The sequence below is a fragment of the Aspergillus campestris genome (assembly GCF_002847485.1).
Source record: "Aspergillus campestris IBT 28561 chromosome Unknown P168scaffold_6, whole genome shotgun sequence".
Taxonomy (NCBI): domain Eukaryota; kingdom Fungi; phylum Ascomycota; class Eurotiomycetes; order Eurotiales; family Aspergillaceae; genus Aspergillus; species Aspergillus campestris.
Genome location: NW_020194341.1, coordinates 886,269 through 904,091, shown reverse-complemented (window position 1 = coordinate 904,091; position 17,823 = coordinate 886,269). Strand labels below are relative to the sequence as shown.

The window sequence follows — 17,823 nt, the reverse complement described above, 5'->3', positions numbered from 1 at the left end:
AATAAGCAACATCTGGCTTCGAGCAATGTAATCCGAGGGTTGGCACTGGCTAGAAGTAGATGATTGATAATGTGCAATAACAGCCGATGTGATCGTGGATGACGGCCATATCATTACATAGATGGGGTCGTATACTCCATTCAGCCTTGTGTGCGAGTGGCCCGTGCTACACTGTTAGTAGTTACCTAGTTAATACCGCACGAATCCTTATCTCCAGCCCACTCTCGGAGACGGAAGAGGGGCAGGCCAAAAGAACGAATGAATGTAACATCGAGTCTCATACCAGGAGCGACATAGTCCGTCTTTGTTTTGTTCAAGACCCACCTTTCAACCAAGATATGAAAAGATGACGAGGATGACTCCACCTCAGTATGTATGTCAGAGTTTCGAGTTCTCGTGTAGTTGCAGAGTGCCTAGTACAATATCAGGGCCAGCTCGGTCCCCGGGGGCTGGAAAGGACCTAGTGATTGAGCGGGCTTTGTCCGAAGAAGGAAGGGCGTGCCTGCAGTTTAGTTGCATGGTAGGTGCATGCTGGTTGTTCATTTTAAGACATTATGCATTGGGGTTGGGGTTTTGTTTGCTGCAGTGTCTTTCCAGTTGCCATGCTTTGTTGCTGAAAATGAATACCATGGCAAGGTTTGGTTAGGGCTTATGTCCCAGTACATAGAATCGTGTCTGTCAGCCGTCAGACCGAAGAACCATGGTTGGTCGGCGCGACGGACAGAACAGGATAATAAAAGGGCGCAGTAATTGATTACTCCTTAGTCATAGTTAGGACGCCCAACGTTACGCAAGTAATCAAGAAACAGGCTAGCAAGTTTTCTTACCATGAGTATTTGGAGGTAGTGTGAGGGAATTACTACCTGCTTTGGGGTATAACGAACGACTGGCACAGTCGAGGACTGCGAAAGTGTCGGCTCATCGAACGGTTGGCCCCACCGGGTATCGGGCGATGCCCCTCGCCCGATACCCAAGCAAACAGTTGACCGCGGCTACGTGGATGAGCCATATACCAATAAGTGGGGGGTTGGTCTTCCTTGTTGCCTGCCTTGTTTCTGTTCTTTCCATTAAAAGGATACACCATCCGTGATACTCGAAGATCATGGATGACGTACCTGATAATCCAACCAGGATAATGGAAGCACGCCATTTGGCTGAGAATCAGGAACGGCACAGGATACTCCGTACAATACAGACAGTCCGCAGGTAGCCAGGTACCTACTACGTAGGGATAGTAAATTATTCCGCACACCGGGATTTGTCAAGCGCATTATTGGGATTGCGCCCTGACCGCGACCCCCGCACTCGGACGGTCTCCACCGGGGGGTCTTCTTATCTTGAGAACCTTCGGAAATGAACCATCGAGGACCATGCGGACTGAGGGGAAACGAAAACGGCACGCTGACCCGGCCAAATCCTCGGCTGAAGTCATTCCTGTCTAGGTGAATGTCCACTTGTAGATCCTGGATGACCGTGCGAGAACGGATGGTCAAGAACTGTCTGTCGGATGCCAGGTTTCCCGGTCTGTTCCATGTATCTAAAGCCATGGATTTGATTGGAAGGTACCCTTCAGCATCTGCAACCCGATTAAAGTGCATACAATGACAAGAGGCGAGGGACAAATCAGAGGTGGAGTTGACCACATATGCAGCGAATGATCACAATCATCCTTGGATAGAAGAGAAATAAAGTTAGGCAGAATCCAAGGAAGGGAAGAAAGGCAGAGAGGTTGGAAAGTGAGGAGAAAGAGAGGCGGCCAGTGAGGGTTGTCTATGACCACCCACGTGCCTGAATTGTACTCCATGATACTTCGTACTATCCCCATAGATAGTGGACATGTTACGTAGGTATCAAAGGGAAGGGATGGTATGGTATGGTAATCCCTCACAAATTGATCGGTGGCTCCGGTACCTCCCGGGGCTGTCCAGGGCGGGCCCGACCACTGTGGGCCAATGAAGCGGACCACGCGATACCCGTATGGGTCTTGTAACTACAGAAGTTTGGATACACTGGGTCATGATAACTATGACGGATATTATAGTGTACGGAGTAGATGATGGAGTATAGGGAGAAAGAAGATAAGAGGAAGGATCCCTGCTGAATGATTCTTATCCAGGTCTATTAAAGTACTCTAAATTGTATACATACCTGTATGGTCCATACCGTCATTCCATTGAATCAACCATTCCCCTAATCATCCCTAATCCCTCCTAAAGGGGGATTTACTCTACTCTATACTATACTATTATTATCACCTGCCATCATTCCCTCCTTACTTCCATTTCCCCCTTCCCCTCCTTCCATTTGGCCTTTCCTCCTTCTCTCTTCTCTTCTTACTTCTTTCCTCCTCCTTCTCTCCATCATCAAATACTGTTGATTGCACCCTCCATTGTCCATCCTGGTTGTCTATTCCTTGCTAGTTCCTCAACTCGTTCCTGAAGATCCTTTGACTGTCTCCCTCCCGCCGGTCGCGTCTTATCACATACTAGTCGCTCAGTAGCGCGTCGCATCGCATCGCATCGCATCGCATCTTTCCCTTCCCTGATAGAGACACAGTCTTGTTGCTGTGTCTACCGTCCAAACCGCTCCTCCTCAACATCCTTGGAATCCGGTGCAGTAAGTCTCAACCATTCAGTTCTCCCCGGGGGTTTTTTCCCCGTTTCTTTGTCAGGTCGCACCGTTCTTTGTTGGCTTGCGGTCATGCGTTCCATGGTTCGTCCCCTGACTCATATCAACGATCTAGGTAATTAGCCACCTGAGTTTCAAGACCCAATCTACTTGATTTCACAACCCCTTGACATCGTCCCTCCATCCTTCATCGATCCGCAATCATGGCTCCGCAGACGACCTCCAGCATTGCCATGGCCCTGGCCGGCAAGACCGCCTCGGTCGACATCCCCAAGCCCCGGTCTGGCTTCGTGTCCGGCAGTCACGATGCCACCCGTCCGGGTCACCCTACCCTATTGCCCACTCCTCCGAACTCCATATCCCCCACGCTTCCTCCTCAGGCCTACCGGCGCCGGGATGCGAGCCTTCCCGGGTCCCCCCGCTGCCCACCTCCCAGCTTGACTCCGACATCGACCTGGAAGACGCCGCCGCCCACCCCGACGGCCAGGGGCTGTCCCATGAGACGGCTGCCGGTCTGGACAGCGTCGGTGCCATCACCCCGGAGATGCTGGCTCGCCACCACCTGCCGGAGATCATGCTCCAGCATGGCCCCTTGGCGATCCGCCACGTCACGGGATTCCTCACAACCTCCGTCCCGGGCTTCTCGCGCATTCCGCCCGCCAAAGCGCGCCGGCTAGTAGTCGCCGCGTTGGAACGAGGCGGTCAAGACGCGACGGGCGAGGTGATCTTTGAGAAGGTCGGTTGGGGTCGCTGGGATGCGCGCCGCCATGGCGAACCCGCGCGCGATCACCACCACGCGAACGAGTCGCCCCCATCCAGCTTTCTCAGCTCGTACCCTCGGCCCGGGATGCAGATTCCCACCAAGCGGGACAGTCTGCAGCCCTACGGGACCAGCGTGACGGGCGATTCGGCGGTCTTTTCGTACACGGAGGACCCCATGCTCGAGGACATGCTCGACCACGAGGCCGACAAGATGTCCCTAGATGGAGATGGGCGGGATTACTGCTCTTCATCAGAGGCGCCCGACGACGACATCCCGGACGACGACTACCGCGAAGAGGACGTCACAGACGAAGAAGACTGGGCGCAGATCGGAGCGGACGCGCTCCGTGCGCGGTCATTGAATGGGGGTGGTCTCTTTATCAACGGCAAGCGACCTCCATCCTCCCAGCTGCGGGGCGGCGGCCCCGCTTCATCCTCCCTCGCCAAATCCGCTCCACTCAAGGCCCCCATCCAACAACTGGGGTTCTCCCTCCCCGACGGCGGCGAACGCGCTGCAGCGGAGGCGCTCCTACGACTTGGATCGATGTAATCATTTTGGCCCGGTGGTATCGATGAGCCCAGCCATCGGGTCTGTAACGGCTGGCCTGTTTTCCTTTTTTTTTTCATTTCATTTCTACATTCGACTACGGCATATATTAATAATCGAGAGCCACAAAAAGTCGACCGGTTCGACAGATTGGCACATGCATTGGGCTGGATTGGGATGGGACGGTTAGGTTAGGTTAGGTTATGACTGGCGTTTTTTTCTTCTACTTCTACGTTTTATACTCCTCACTCTTCTTTTGAAACTGTTTGATACAGACTGGCTACTTATACCAGTATTGCATGTTTGTTTCTGTCTATTCATGTTGTGCTGTCTGAGACTGGAACTCAGAGACAGGGCAGACTATATACCTCTTACTTTTCTTCTCTTTTACTTGCGTGTGTGCATTGTTACATACATACATCATGCGTACATACATACTTACAGGAAGGATTGTCCACACTACCTACTACCATATTGTATTATAATATATCATATTACATTATGATCAACAAATCCAGCACAATCACCATTCGAATCACTGAAGTATAGACAGTTTTCCCCACCCAATACACCAGAGATCCCTCCAGATCGGTGGTCAAAGTATGGACATGATAAGATAGATAGATCCTAGCTAATAAGGTATGACTTTCCCCAGTATACGTATACGTAGTATCTACTTAATTCACTACCTATGGGGGTAGGTAGTAGAGAGGATACTTTATTGATCAGGAAACGCAAGTCACGATGGTCTGTCTCTTCGGTGTAGATGGATCATGCGTGTAGACTATTCTATCTATCTGTTATTATATTCATTGGGTAGATACATACCTAGATAGGTAGATAGACCGTATCCATTATAGAATATGATTCTCACTGAGGAAGGAGTTAAATACTTGATCTTTGATTGATGGATTTAGAGATTGAAGCCAGATAGATAGATATCTACTACCTTACTACATACAGGTAGGTAGGAAAACACCAGAAGGCATTGTTTGAAGCCAAGCCATGCAGCCATAAAGGACTATAATAGGATACAATCGAAAACGCCAGAACAACCTAAAACCACCCATCCATCCATCCATTTAACTAACCAGCCAACCAGACCCAATTCACCCAGACACCCAAGTTTTAGTAGACCCTACCTAACCAAACCAACCAACCCATCCAATCCCAAATCAAATCGCAAACAGAAGCCACCAAGGGATCAAAAAAACCATAGTCAAATATAATACACATCTCCCTTGCATGCATCAGTCAACAGCAAGACAAGGAACCAAAGAAGCCCGGGGAAAGAAAATCAAGACTCCTTCGACGAATCCCCCGGCCCACCCCCATGCGCATCATTAATCCTCTTCCAAACAGCAGCCTCAACATCCGCCAGTTTCTCACCCGCACTACGAGCCCAGCTCATCGCGGTGCCGAGAATGCCTTCCTCTTCATCCTGCTGGTTCGGGTACTGGTCTACTTCCCTGCCGTAGGAGGTATTGTAGCTGGCTGTAGCGGAGGTAGGAGGGATCCATCCTTGCGGGGTCATGGTCTTGGTGGGTGCTATTGGTTGGTGTGACCCGTAGGTGTGTCTTTGGGTGGTGTCGGTGCCGGTGCCGTAGCTGTAGCCGGGGCTGTAGCTGTAGGTGGGGTTGGGGTTGGGGTTGGGGTTGGGAGTGGGATTGAGATTTTGAGCGGCGGAGCTGTAGTTGCCGTAGCTGGGGCTGTAGCTGCTGTGGGTTGTTGGTGCTGCGGCTGGGATTGGGGCTGTTGGTGCTGGGACGGGAGCTGGGGCTGGGGCTGGGGCTGGAGCTGGAGCTGGGGGATGAGCGTGTGGTGTCTTCTCTTGCTGCTGCTGCTGCTTCTCCTGCTCCTGCTGCGTAGACGTAGACGTAGGAGGAACGGCAATCGGACCCGGTTGCGGCAGAGGAGGGGAAGTACTCGAGGTTGTCTCCGTGGCGGTGGTGGTAGTCGTCGGGTTCGGAAGCTGATTAGCTTGGTGGTCCGCTGCTGCCAGCGGAGGGGCAGTCTGCTCTGGAAGAGACGGCACAGGCTCTGGCTCTGCGGCGATGGACGTTGTAGCTGGGGAGGGCCTGGCGGTGGAGGTGCAGTGGTTGTCGCTGGGACTGGAGCTGGAGCTGGAGCTGGAGCTTCGGCTGTGGTGGTGGCCTCGGTGGAGGTAGGGATAGAGTCTGTCTTGGTAGGAGAAGACGTCCGTGGGTGAGACGCCTGCGCGTCCGGAGATGAAGGGGTCGTCATCTAGATGGTTTGGTGGTCGAATTGAGGTTCGTTGTGGTTGTCTCTTCTATAGGTATATCCGAGCAGAGACGATGGACGTACGTCACTGATGGGTTGTCATGTGACTGGTCATGTGAATGGCGTGCTGACTGCGTGCAGAGTTTTATGCTCAGGCTCAGGCTACGATTTTTACAAGGGATCCAAGATCAAAATACAGAGAAAAAGAAATAGCTTGCAGGCAGTAAAGTACAACTAGTACACGAGGAAAAAAATGACACACTGCGCATGCGCAAGATAACTATCTTGACACATCTCTTCTAAAGATTCTTCTTCCACAGTAGCCACTGGCAGTTACGCCAGAAGCCGATCATCCCCTTCCCCATCACTTTTCAACGAATTGAACTGAATCAATCGTCTATTTGAACTGCTTTCCGAAGAGCAGGAGCTGGACCTGATCGTAGATGGACAGGACACCAGCGCCGGCAACACCACGGAGGATGTTGGCACCGGCACCCTTGAAGAGGGACTTGGTGCCCTCCTTGGCGACGATCTGGCGGCAGGCATCGAGAGAAGAGCTGTACTTGACGGCCTCACCGGAGGTCATCATCATACGGCGACGGATGGTATCCAGAGGGTAAGAAGCGATACCAGCACCAGTGGTGACAGTCCAGCCGAGCAGGAAAGAAGCAAGGAAGCTACCCTCGAGAGGGCCAACCAGGAGAACGGGCTTGATGGAGTCGTACATGCCGAAGTACAGACCACGGTAGACAACAATACCAGCGACGGAAGGACCGAAACCACGGTAGAGACCGGCAATACCGTCGGAGGCGAGGGTCTTGCGGTAGACATCCACGAGACCGTTGAACTGACGCTCACCAGTGCCCTTGGCGGACTTGGCGTCGTTGGCGAGACGGGTACGGGCGTAGTCGAGAGAGTAGACGAACAGGAGGGAAGTGGCACCAGCGGCCTATATCTGTTAGTCTTCTGCTAGACCGACCAGGGGTAGTAAAGGGAACATACACCACCGGAGGCAAGGTTACCCATCATCCACTTGGCGTATCCATCACGCTCCTTCTTGTAGGAGAACATCGACTTGTAGGTATCACGGAAGGCGAAGTTCAGAGCCTGGGTGGGGAAGTAACGGATGACGTTGGCGGTGTTACCGCGCCACAGGGAGACGACACCCTCAGCGGCGGCAGTACGCTTGAAGCAGTCGCTGATACCGTTGTACTTGCGGTCGAGACGACCGGCGCGCAGCATCTCATCCTGGAGGAGTTGTTAATCACCGGTCTTGAGGAAAGCCCCGGTCTCGTCCCAGAAAATTCTTCACGGGCCGATCGGTTCCCGCCAACGGTACAACCGTGGCAGCAACGATGGCTCGTCTTCTTTTTCCGAAAACCAGAAACCAGGAAGTAGGGGGATGGGGTAACCAACCTGGTTCTGGATGAGCAGCTTGATACGCTCGATGGGGGCGGCAGCGGTCTTGGAGACGGCAGCGGACACACCACCCACTGCAAATCCGTTAGTAACAGACCATGGAAGGGCAGTTGAATCCAATTGATTCAATTTGCAATGAACACCAGTCGCGTCTCCATTGCGCCTCAATCGGAAGAGTGAATTGGGGTAGACATACTCATGAAGTCGACGACGAATCCCTATGAAAAAATTTTCATTAGTACACCATTCAGTCAAATAGCACCATCCAACGACCTCGAAACCACTCGAAACCCGCGCCGCTCCACGACCTCCATCCATCCATGACCCCTTTGAGGTCCATCGAGGCTCTTGTCGAGGAAGCGCGGGATCCCGGAGTTCCAAGTCGCCAGATAAGGGAGGGTGTCAATTGCAACTTACGGGCATGCCGAAGACGGACTTCTCGCCCTGGTTAACATCACCGGCGGCCATTTTGACTGCTGTGAAGAGAAATGAGGGAAGGTGAGGAGAGGAGAGGAGATGGGGATGAAAGAGAGTGTCAGGAAGAAGGAGACACTTCAGAAGGGATGGAGAAAAAAGAGAGGAAAAAGAAGGGGAAAGGGAGGATGAAAAAATAGCGAGCGAAGGGCTCTTGTAAGCGGGAAGAAGCGAGCGGAGCCGCTAGTCCCGTTTGGGCAGACTTGGATATGACCGTGGGACTTGCGTTTGCTTGGTTTGGTTCGGTTTGGGGTCTTTTTTGGCTTTGCTGGCCTCTGAATTTTCTTATTTTTTTTATTTTATTCTTTTTTTATTATTATCTTTTATTTTTTTCTTTCTTTAATTTACCTATTTTTCTTTCTTTTCTTGTTTGGGAGGAAGAAAAAAAAGAAAAACGACCCGGCGCTAATGCTGGCCCAGGCAACGAAAGCCGATATCTCCCGATTCCCACCCAGACTGCGAGATTATACTGGTTCTTTGGCAGCCTGAGTTTTCAGACAATGAAGATTAATTATGCATCTTGCGGGATTTATCCATGACACTTGTCCAGACTTCTATACTCCTGACATTAATTCTTCATGGTTATAGAGTAATGGTTTCCTTCTTTTTTCCTACCTAGTAAAGTACAACACCTCCATTTCCCCGTGTCAACCGTGAACCGAACCAAAAACAAGGAGTTCCGTAATCTCTCGCCCAATCCACCCGGGGAAACTCCCTTCTTTTCGTCGACTTCCGAACATCCGATGGCAAATTAAAGGTCTTTCAATTTTTTTTTCGCCCTCGACAAACCAGTGTGGATGCCAAGCCCCATGTTTCCAGAACCCCATCTCGATAGGCATCTTCTGGATCGGTATGATAGGTATTACTATTGACTATTTGATCAGAGAATTCTGCCACGCCACCGGGATAGCCAGAGTCTAATTGCATGTGCCCGAGAATAGCCATCCATACACGACTATACTTTGTAGTTATCCTGCCAACATAATAGGGAACTTTTCTGCCAATTGATAGAAGAATTTTATATATCCAGACAAGACTCATTGATCATTCAGATTGAAGTAATTCACTTCATCTTACTCCGTAGTAGACATAGATTTCATCAATTGAAAAGAAGACCATCCCGATGCGTCGGCATCCATGCGGAATGCGGTGAAGGATGAATCCTCCAACCTCCTCGGCAGACCGCTTTCAGATGATGGTCATCTGGGATGCGTTATAAATAAACAATAACTCATTCTTTGAGATTGGATTTTGATGTCTATTTTTCATCCACGGATTAATATCTAGATAATCATTTCGGACGGTGTTGATGCTTTATAAAGGTAGGTATAGATTGCTCGGTAATCTGTAATATATCCGGAGTACAATTGAATACTATATCGACACATCCTCAAAATATGATCCCTTACTATATAGGTGTCTGTACAGTCGTCTATATATAATATAGGTCAAATATCCGTCTCTCAAGCCTCCCATAAAAGGCCACGTCCCCCTTATGCCTATTGCCTGCATACGGAGCACATAAAATAGTATCTATCGACTTGACTCGACAGACCTACCAAAGATAAAGATTAAAAATAAATTAAAAAAGCAAGAAAGAAAGAAATCTCCAAGTGTCCAAGTGTCCAAGTGTCCTGTGTCCGTTCATTAGGCCCACTTTTTTTTAACCCTCCCTTTTTCAATTTTTCTCTTACTTCCTCCCATCCTTACCATAGATGGAGTCCTCTCTCCTTTTCGACAAGGCAAAAAATGGGCCCCTGGGTCAATCATTATGAATCAAACAGCCAGAATTGGAACCTCTGTTTCGTCGCCGTTGAAACCAGACCCACCAAACATAGTCCATCAACTTATTGTACTAACCGCTAGTTAACAAAACGACCGACCTCCTAGATTGTAACGGGTTAGTTAGCTAGCTTTTTTTTTTTCTTCCCTTGTCTCCCTTGTTTGTATGATAAGGATAGTTGGTCGTTGTTATGGAAACCCCATCGTTGCCGCCGAGAACTCCGAAGTATAATCTCGGGCACGGTAGTGATGCTATAGCCTACTAGTTACTGTCTTTTCCGACCATCGGTCCTGTCATTGTCGAACCGTTCCGGGTTTTCAGGCATGTCTGTTGTCTGGGTCTCTTTGCCACTCGGATTTCCGATCGTGGGAAGTTTCTAGGTAGGTTGACTTCTGTGTTGCCACATCAGCTGGAGTGTGCTCTTGTGGATCGTGCCCATGGCGTGGATAGCTCGATGTCTATCTACGAGTATCTAGAAGGTTTGTATCAAGTGGGTTTTGTGCAATTGGTTTAGGGAGGGAATTGGGTTGTTGTTCTGTAGATATATGTTTTACTCGGTAGGGTGGTCGGAGTAGACGGTGTGTATCAATAGCCTTACTCGATTATATATTTTCGTGGTGAATCCATCCCGGGCCCCTTGGTTTTTCAAGCCTTGGATGTTCAATCAACTGCTATATCAGATAATGCCACCATATTACTCCGTAGAAGGGTATTCATTCTACTGCGTATACTGGAGATTTAGATAACTACCACAGTGTACGATTGAGGTAAAGGAGTTAAAAAAAAACCATATGCTATAGAAAAGATCATCATAGATAACGGCCTGGTATACATGCACTAGCCCATCACACTTTTATACAAACACAATCATTAATTCTTCTTGGACCTCTTTCTCTTCTTCTTCCGTGGCTCTCCATCATCCCCGCGAATATCAACCTTGCCTTCGGTCGTCTCCTCCTGCGCATCCTCGGCAGCCTTGGCCTCGCCAACGCGCCATTCGGGCTCGGCTTCGCTACCGAACGTATCGTTGCGCCATTGCCTCAGTCGAGCTTTCTTGCCCAGGTTCTTATGATCCTTACGCTTCTTCTCCTCTTCGCGGAACGAAGCAAGCTTCTTCAACCCGGCGTATTTGTTCAAGTCGTGATCGTTCGCCATGAGAATGTCGCGCGCCGTCAGCCCGAAACTCTCGGGAGATGTCTCGCGGTAGCGGAAACGAGTGGCGTTCTTCTTCGTCGCACCGGGAAGGAGAGTGATGTCTAGGTCGAGAGTGCGGTCGAGCGCCTCCTCAATGCGAAGCTTGTCCTTACGGGCTTCCCGTTTCGCATCACGCCGCTCCTGGGCCTTGCTCTTCTGGGGGGAGTCATCGTTGTCGTCATCGCCCATCTCGACGTCAGACAAGCCTGCAGTCGGCTTCTCATCGTCCTCGAAGTCAGGCACCAGGTCTTTGATGTCAATGTCGTCGTCCCAGGTCGGCTTCTTCGGGTGTTTCCGTTTTTTGCCTCCCTCCTCGTCGCTCCCGATCCCGTCGCCTTCGGCGTAGTAGTCGTCGCCGAAGCGCTTCTGCATTTCTTTCTCCCAGTCCTTGTCATCCCAGGAGCCATCCAGGAACTTGGTCCAGTCGTCGTCCGTGAACTTGGACGCACGGATGCCGGCCACTTCCTTGATCTTGTTGACCTTGTTCTGTAATTCCTCCGCCTTCAGCTTTCGCAACCGGTTCTTTTCGGTCTCGCGCTGCTTCTTTTCTTCTTCCTTCCGCTGGCGCTCGAGGTCGCGGATCTTCTTCCGGCCGCTCTTCTCATCCCGGCGGACGGTCTGCTGGTTGATTGCATCACGGGAGTGCGTGATCAATACCGTGTTCATCTTGCTGGGGTCTTCGAAGCGGAAGTTGTATGCCTCTTCGAAGACTTCGGCGCGCTGCTCTTCTTCCTCGTCGTCAGAATCGAAAGGCTTCAGCTCCGATCGATTGGTCGGGAGCCAGGCTCTGGCAGACATAAAATTCGACAGGAAAGATTCGGGGTCTTTGTCCGCGTTCTCAACATCGAGCTTGACATCAGCTTTGGACGTCGAGGGACGTTCGGGGGCCGACTTGGCGACCAAGAGGTTGTCCTCATCAGATTCCTCGTCATCCTCCGACGCTTCCTGATCGCCGGAAGCATGCATCTCTTTCACGATCGCCATCTTCAGGTCTTCCTGTTCCTGGGCGTAGGTCTTGGGCGCATCCTCATCTTCATCCGCCAGATGAGCACCACTGAGGAGCGTTTTCCGATGGTAGTCTCGTAGCGTCATGGGCTTTTCTTTCTTGTCTGAGCTGCCAGGCTGGCCGTCTTCTTCTCCCTCGTGGTAGAAGGTCGCATTGGCGTCGTATACACGAGGGTCTTTCGATCGGATCGCGTTCAATGTATCCATGATTTCCGCATCAAGGGCTTCAGTAGCTAGCTCGGCCTCGTCATCTTCTTCCACACCATCTTCGGAATCCTCTTCAGATTCCTCGTGAGCAGCACTTCCGTGTTTCGCCTCCACTGTATAAAACGTCGTGATTAGTGATTTGAACCAAACAGTATATAGCATCAAACTTACGCTTCGCCAGTTCTTCTCTCTTCTTGTTGTACTCAAAGCGGCGGGCGTAATCTTCGTTGACCTTGATCTTGAAGTCCTTGTCGCCGGAAGTATTCAGTGTAACACCACCAGATTCATCTCCAGAATCATCCGAGTTGCTATCATCTAGCAGCATGCGCGATTTTTTCGCCGGAGGCTCCATTTTTGCTGTTTGTAGAAAAAAGATTGAACAATGGTAGATCGTGGGTAACCTCCTCTCTTTTTTTTTTCTTTCTAACCCGCGCCTGGCAAAAAAATGTTGGCGGCAGAAAAAAGAGGACCCGCACTCACCGCTCCCATAATAGGAGGTTTGTTGCCTGAGGACCGGCAGGCCCAGGCTGCCAGCGAGTTCTACTGACGTAGCCAATTGGACCATCCACGGGCCTGTATTCCCCAGAAGGCTGAGGAGGCGCTTCAAGCTTCCCAGATATTCCTTACCCACTCTTTGATCTCCCCCTTTGTTGAACTTGACTCCTCCCCTGTTAAATGACATCCTTCGTGTCATTGATCTGATCGAATCCGGGGTCTATTGTTAGTTTTATTCGATATCTTCGCCATCGCGTGTATGCTTGGGGGAACATACACTAGATGTCGACTCCGCCGCAGAACCAATCACCCCAGGTCGGGAAGCTCGTGAGCGTGGTGTAAGCCAGCCGTGCCCTTGAATGTCGTTTTCGGAGATGAGGGAAAATGAGGATGAATCCATGCTGACAGTTCTGATCAAGTCCCGTTGGATTAAAGGAGGCCGCTCTCGATTCACCGACCTTCCGCGCCACAACACTTCACTTCTCGGACCAGATCGAATACGTTGAACGATGGCTCGACGGATACGCAAAGGCCGCATCTAGGCTGGCCGCGGACTCAGCGGCTCTGGAGAGTGTTGTGAACGTCTTTCTGTCTTATTCGACAAATCCCCTGGTTGCGTCTGAGGCCGTCCTCGACCATGATTACACCCTGCTGGCGATGAGGAGGTCTGGCGATAGCTCCAGGGATTTGTGGAATGGGTTTGTTGCTACGACCAAGAGAATTGAGGGGCTCGTGTCGGAGCCTATTCGAGCCTTCATTCAGGAGGATCTGCGGAACTTCAAGGTAGGTCTCGACCGTCGTCGTGATTGATGGAGGGGCAGTGGCTGACGTACCCCGCCATAGGAAATCCATCGCGCGCTCGAACAAACACAGAAGCACTACGACTACCTGCAAGCTAGATACTCGGGGCAGTCAAAGTCCAAAGAGCCGTCGTCGCTCCGAGAGGATGCCTTCCAGCTCCACGAAGCCCGCAAGGCTTACCTCCGGGCGTCGATGGACTTTTCCGTGCAGGCTCCCCAATTGCGGAATGCCCTCGATAGGCTGCTAGTCCAGGTGTCTTTCGAAAACTGGCGCGAGTTCAAAACCTTCCACAGCAACAACGGTGCCACGTTCGCGAAATGGGGCCAGGAGATGGACCGCATCAAGGGGTGGATCCACGAGATGGAAGGAAGTGAGAGAACCTCGAGGCGGGAACTTCTCGGTGCTAGAAAGCAGATTGAGGATGCCGCCGAGGTGGCGTCACGGCCGTCTCGTGAGCTGGAAGACTATAATCTCTCCACCGTTCCCTATCATGGATCTCGCCCAATCTCTACGCTCGAGATGACCAAAGACGCCAAGCCAGAGAAGCAAGGGTGGGTGAACTTGCGTACGCTCTCAGGGAAGCCTACTCGCGCTTTCTGGGTGAGACGTTGGGCTTTCTTGAAGTACGGTATATTTGGCTGCCTGGTGCAGGGTTCGCGGACTGGTGGTGTTGAGGAAAGCGAGAGAATAGGTGTCCTCCTCTGCAGTATTCGTCCGGCTACCCAGGAAGATCGTCGATTCTGCTTCGAGGTCAAAACCAAGAGCACCACCATATTGCTCCAGGCAGAGACCCAGGAAGAACTGATCGAGTGGATCGGGGCCTTTGAGGCTGCCAAACGGAAAGCATTGGAGAACCCAGCAAGCACCGATATTTCGGTGTCTGGGAAGATGACCGTGCAAGATCCTGCATTTTCCATATCCCAGCCTCCAGCCCCAGAATTCGCAGCTGATCCGGCCGACTCTCTGACTCCCCACTCGAGCGACGAACAGGGCTCTAGCGATCGCCTTGCGTTGCCGGAGCGCGAGGGTGCTCTTCGGAGTAGTACTGATCTAGGCAGTCATCGGCGGATGACGGCTGGGGAGCCTGAAAGTTCCGCGCGAGAGCACACTTCACGAATCATGCATAAATTGGATCTCCACCGCAAGGGCAACAATGCAGTGCAGCCATCTTATTCAATCCCGGGTGCGAATGGCGGGATAGCGAGCCTGATCTCGGCCAGTCACAACGCGATTGCTTCCAGCGGTGCCCTTCCGCCTACATCTACTCTCTTGGATAACGACGGTACAAGAAGCCGTAGCATGACGAATCCCCTGGATGCCCCTTCAACCCTGGCGCCTCTGACATTGGCAAACCCGCCTGCGCCAACAAGTATGAGCAAGGCAGCTGTCCTCGTCAACAATGAACGAGGGATCGGCCTTGGCCAGAGCGATAAGACTGGGGGAATGCCAAGTGGTATGATGGCGAACTTATGGGGTAGCTCCAATTGGGGCTTCATGAACAAATTTGCACGGGAACGCTTGTATGGAGACGCCATTGGACAGACTACGACATCTGTACAGCCGCCAACCTCGCCATTGAGTGATTCATCTAAACAAGCAATCGCTGAAGGGGACAGTGAACAGCCAAAGAACGGCCCGCGTCACAGACAGACCGTTAGCCTTGATGGGGACGCCTCCAAGATGCAGCGTTCGATTTTGGGACTCGCACACGAGTACCCTAGCTACTACCCGCCGCAACTCAAGATCCAAGATGCCCAATTCCGTCTACTCTTCCCCAATGTCCGGAGAGAGGAGCCTTTGGTCATGGTGTTCCGAGCCACGTGGAATCCGAATGATCAGCAAGAGTTCCCTGGAAGGGCTTACGTTACTACGCAAAACCTCTATTTCTATAGCCACTACTTTGGGCTGGTCTTAACTACTAGTATCGCTCTGGATGGCATTAGAGAAGTGACGGCTGCAGCAGGAAGAGATTGCGATTTCCTGTTCCTTCATACCATCCCGCCTCCCGGAGAAGACACCCCTGGCCGAGTGACAGTCAAGACATTCCTCGAGCCGCTGAGACTTCTCCAGAAGCGCCTCAATTTCTTGATCAATGACTCTACAGCCGTGGAGCCCATGGGATTGGAAGCGATCTTCAAGACGCTGAACAAGATGGAAACGGATTCCTTGACGCGGACTCCTAGCTTGGACAGTTGGGAAGACGTGACAGGCGCGGACGAGACAGCTCATGCTGGCGAAGACGTCACCGGGTCGGGGCCCAGAAGGGATTTCCGGGCGCCCATATACATCGATAAGACTCTTGACCCGCATCCTAAGAGGCACGGCCATGGACTTGATGCGTCAAAGTTCAGACTGCCAACGCAGCCGGTCCAGTACGTTCCCCAGGGGAACCTTAACCTGGCAGCGGAGAAAGTATTCGATCTCAGCCCGAAAGCGGTCTGCCATATACTTTTTGGCGACAAGAGTGCTGTCTGGCAGCTGCTCCTCCATCAAAGAAGGGCGCGAGGTATGTCACTGTCACCTGTCCCTCTAATGCGATCGCGAGACTGACGAGATGAAGACATCAAGCAAGGGCCATGGGTCAGAAATCATTCACGTCATTTGAGGAGAGACTTCCAGTACCGGATTGAGACGGATGACTTGTTAGGTGTGTCCTGCCTCTTTTCCTTCTTTAGTCCAACACTGAACTGACCCTTCTAGGACGATCTCAAGCCAAGAATATCTCCGATTACCAGATCATTGACGTCCTCAATGAACACCTGTGCTACGTGGTTACGGACAAACGGACCCCGTGGCATCTTCCCTTCAAGCGTTCTTTCCGACTAGTCAGCAAGATCGTGATCACATTTGCCGCCAAGGGGAAGTGCAAGCTTTCAATTTACACCAAGGTCGAGTGGCTGGGGTCGTCTTATGGCCTCCAAAGTGAGTATCTGGTCCGTCTTATTTCTACGATGGCTGTTAATAAAGTTCTAGGCGTCATTGACAAACAAGCCAACAGTGATCTGGAGCAAGATGCTCTGGACTTGGTCGATCTGGTCAGCGACCAGGTGCGCCGGCTCGGCGCCCACAGTCGAACCAAGAAAGCCATCACGATCTTCGGCCACATCGGGCGGCAGAGTCTCGTGTCGCAGTTCCCCAGCGAGCCGGAATTCAAAACGGAGCCACGCAACCCGCGGAAGCAGCGCGCGCTGGCCGAGCTACTCTACGAGACGTTCGTCAGTCTACTCGAGAGCACGGTGTCATCCGTCATGCTCTGGACGTTCGGGCTCTTCCGCTGGATCTGGAAGACCACCAACGCCAACAAAGTGATCCTGGGACTCCTGATATCGAGCGTTTTCATTAACTCATTCTACACATCGCGGGACGCATACGAGTGGTACCACGAGCGAAACGCCGGGAACTTCATGGCTCGCCTTGGTGTCCACCCGGACCACGTCATGAGCAAAGCTATCTACATCAAAGACATCGACGAAGCGATTGCCAACTCAAGTGCTGGGAACACCACCGACAGTGGCGCAAGCGACTGCTTCTCCACCTTCCACCAACAGACCATCCGCGACCCGGGCAGCATGCTCGCCGTCGGGATGCCAAGCGCTCGAGACGCAATGACCAAGAGCGCCGTCCGCCGGCTGCAGCAGACACGCGAGCGCCTCGGCATGTACCGACACAACCTCCTCGTCGCGCTCCGGGTGGTCAACAGCATCGAGAAGGAAGTCATCGAGGGCGAATGGGAGCGCTGGCTCAAGCAGGAGCTGCGCCGCTGTCGCCAGGTGGAGTCCCTTCTCGGCAAGGACAATGGAAGCGACGATGCAGACGTGGATCAACCGAGTCCGTCGGTGTTTGCGGACCTCACGGGCGATGTCAAGAAGTGGTATGATCAGTATTGCACCAGCTGTCACGCGGAGCAGGACAGGCTGGTGGAGAAGGGGCGCGGTTTGGAAAATCCATGATTCTTTTTTTCCTTTCCCCGCCGTTTTTTTATTGTTGTCGTTCGTGTTATTTCCCCCCTTTTCGGTTTCCTTGTTGAAACGATACCCGGTTGCAGTTGATGTCTGTTGTTGTCTGTCTATTTTGTCGAACATATCCAGGATGGACGACCGAGACTTGGCCTACCATCTCTCTGTCCATGTATATAATAGCTGTAGCTAGCTACCCAGCCAAGCAGTTTGGAAAGGCCGGTCGACCAATGCTAGGAATGAGAAACTTGTCCACAGACCTCGCAGTCCCCCCAAGACCAAGAGTTAAGGTCGCAGTATCCACCTAGTGA

General features: G+C 51.8%; 5 protein-coding genes across 5 annotated transcripts; 2 read left to right on the top strand and 3 right to left on the bottom strand.

Annotated features, from left to right (window-relative positions):
• Positions 1 to 2,831: 2,831 nt before the first annotated feature.
• On the top strand, positions 2,832 to 3,940 carry P168DRAFT_297173 (uncharacterized protein; the record flags this gene model as incomplete). The annotated part of the gene is made up of 2 exons (XM_024838156.1): positions 2,832 to 3,040; positions 3,151 to 3,940. The coding sequence occupies 2 exons, from the start codon at positions 2,832 to 2,834 to the stop codon at positions 3,938 to 3,940; spliced, it is 999 nt and encodes a 332-aa protein (XP_024692869.1).
• Positions 3,941 to 4,862: 922 nt separating this feature from the next.
• P168DRAFT_290367 (uncharacterized protein) lies at positions 4,863 to 6,215 on the bottom strand. Its single transcript, XM_024837194.1, has 2 exons — positions 5,998 to 6,215; positions 4,863 to 5,956 (listed from the first exon to the last, which is right to left on the bottom strand). The coding sequence occupies exons 1-2, from the start codon at positions 6,179 to 6,181 to the stop codon at positions 5,235 to 5,237; spliced, it is 906 nt and encodes a 301-aa protein (XP_024692868.1). The 5' UTR covers positions 6,182 to 6,215; the 3' UTR covers positions 4,863 to 5,234.
• A 252-nt stretch (positions 6,216 to 6,467) lies between these two features.
• P168DRAFT_290366 (putative mitochondrial ADP,ATP carrier protein (Ant)) lies at positions 6,468 to 8,142 on the bottom strand. The gene is made up of 5 exons (XM_024837193.1): positions 8,015 to 8,142; positions 7,794 to 7,815; positions 7,595 to 7,671; positions 7,181 to 7,426; positions 6,468 to 7,127 (listed from the first exon to the last, which is right to left on the bottom strand). The coding sequence occupies exons 1-5, from the start codon at positions 8,063 to 8,065 to the stop codon at positions 6,576 to 6,578; spliced, it is 948 nt and encodes a 315-aa protein (XP_024692867.1). The 5' UTR covers positions 8,066 to 8,142; the 3' UTR covers positions 6,468 to 6,575.
• Positions 8,143 to 10,671: 2,529 nt separating this feature from the next.
• On the bottom strand, positions 10,672 to 12,642 carry P168DRAFT_253229 (KRI1 family protein). The gene is made up of 2 exons (XM_024834369.1): positions 12,432 to 12,642; positions 10,672 to 12,373 (listed from the first exon to the last, which is right to left on the bottom strand). Exons 1-2 carry the CDS (start codon positions 12,610 to 12,612, stop codon positions 10,725 to 10,727), a joined length of 1,830 nt encoding a protein of 609 aa, XP_024692866.1. The 5' UTR covers positions 12,613 to 12,642; the 3' UTR covers positions 10,672 to 10,724.
• A 272-nt stretch (positions 12,643 to 12,914) lies between these two features.
• On the top strand, positions 12,915 to 17,772 carry P168DRAFT_290362 (putative transcription factor SipA3). The gene is made up of 6 exons (XM_024837192.1): positions 12,915 to 13,093; positions 13,175 to 13,538; positions 13,599 to 16,062; positions 16,117 to 16,203; positions 16,257 to 16,478; positions 16,530 to 17,772. Exons 1-6 carry the CDS (start codon positions 13,038 to 13,040, stop codon positions 17,504 to 17,506), a joined length of 4,170 nt encoding a protein of 1,389 aa, XP_024692865.1. The 5' UTR covers positions 12,915 to 13,037; the 3' UTR covers positions 17,507 to 17,772.
• Positions 17,773 to 17,823: the final 51 nt, after the last annotated feature.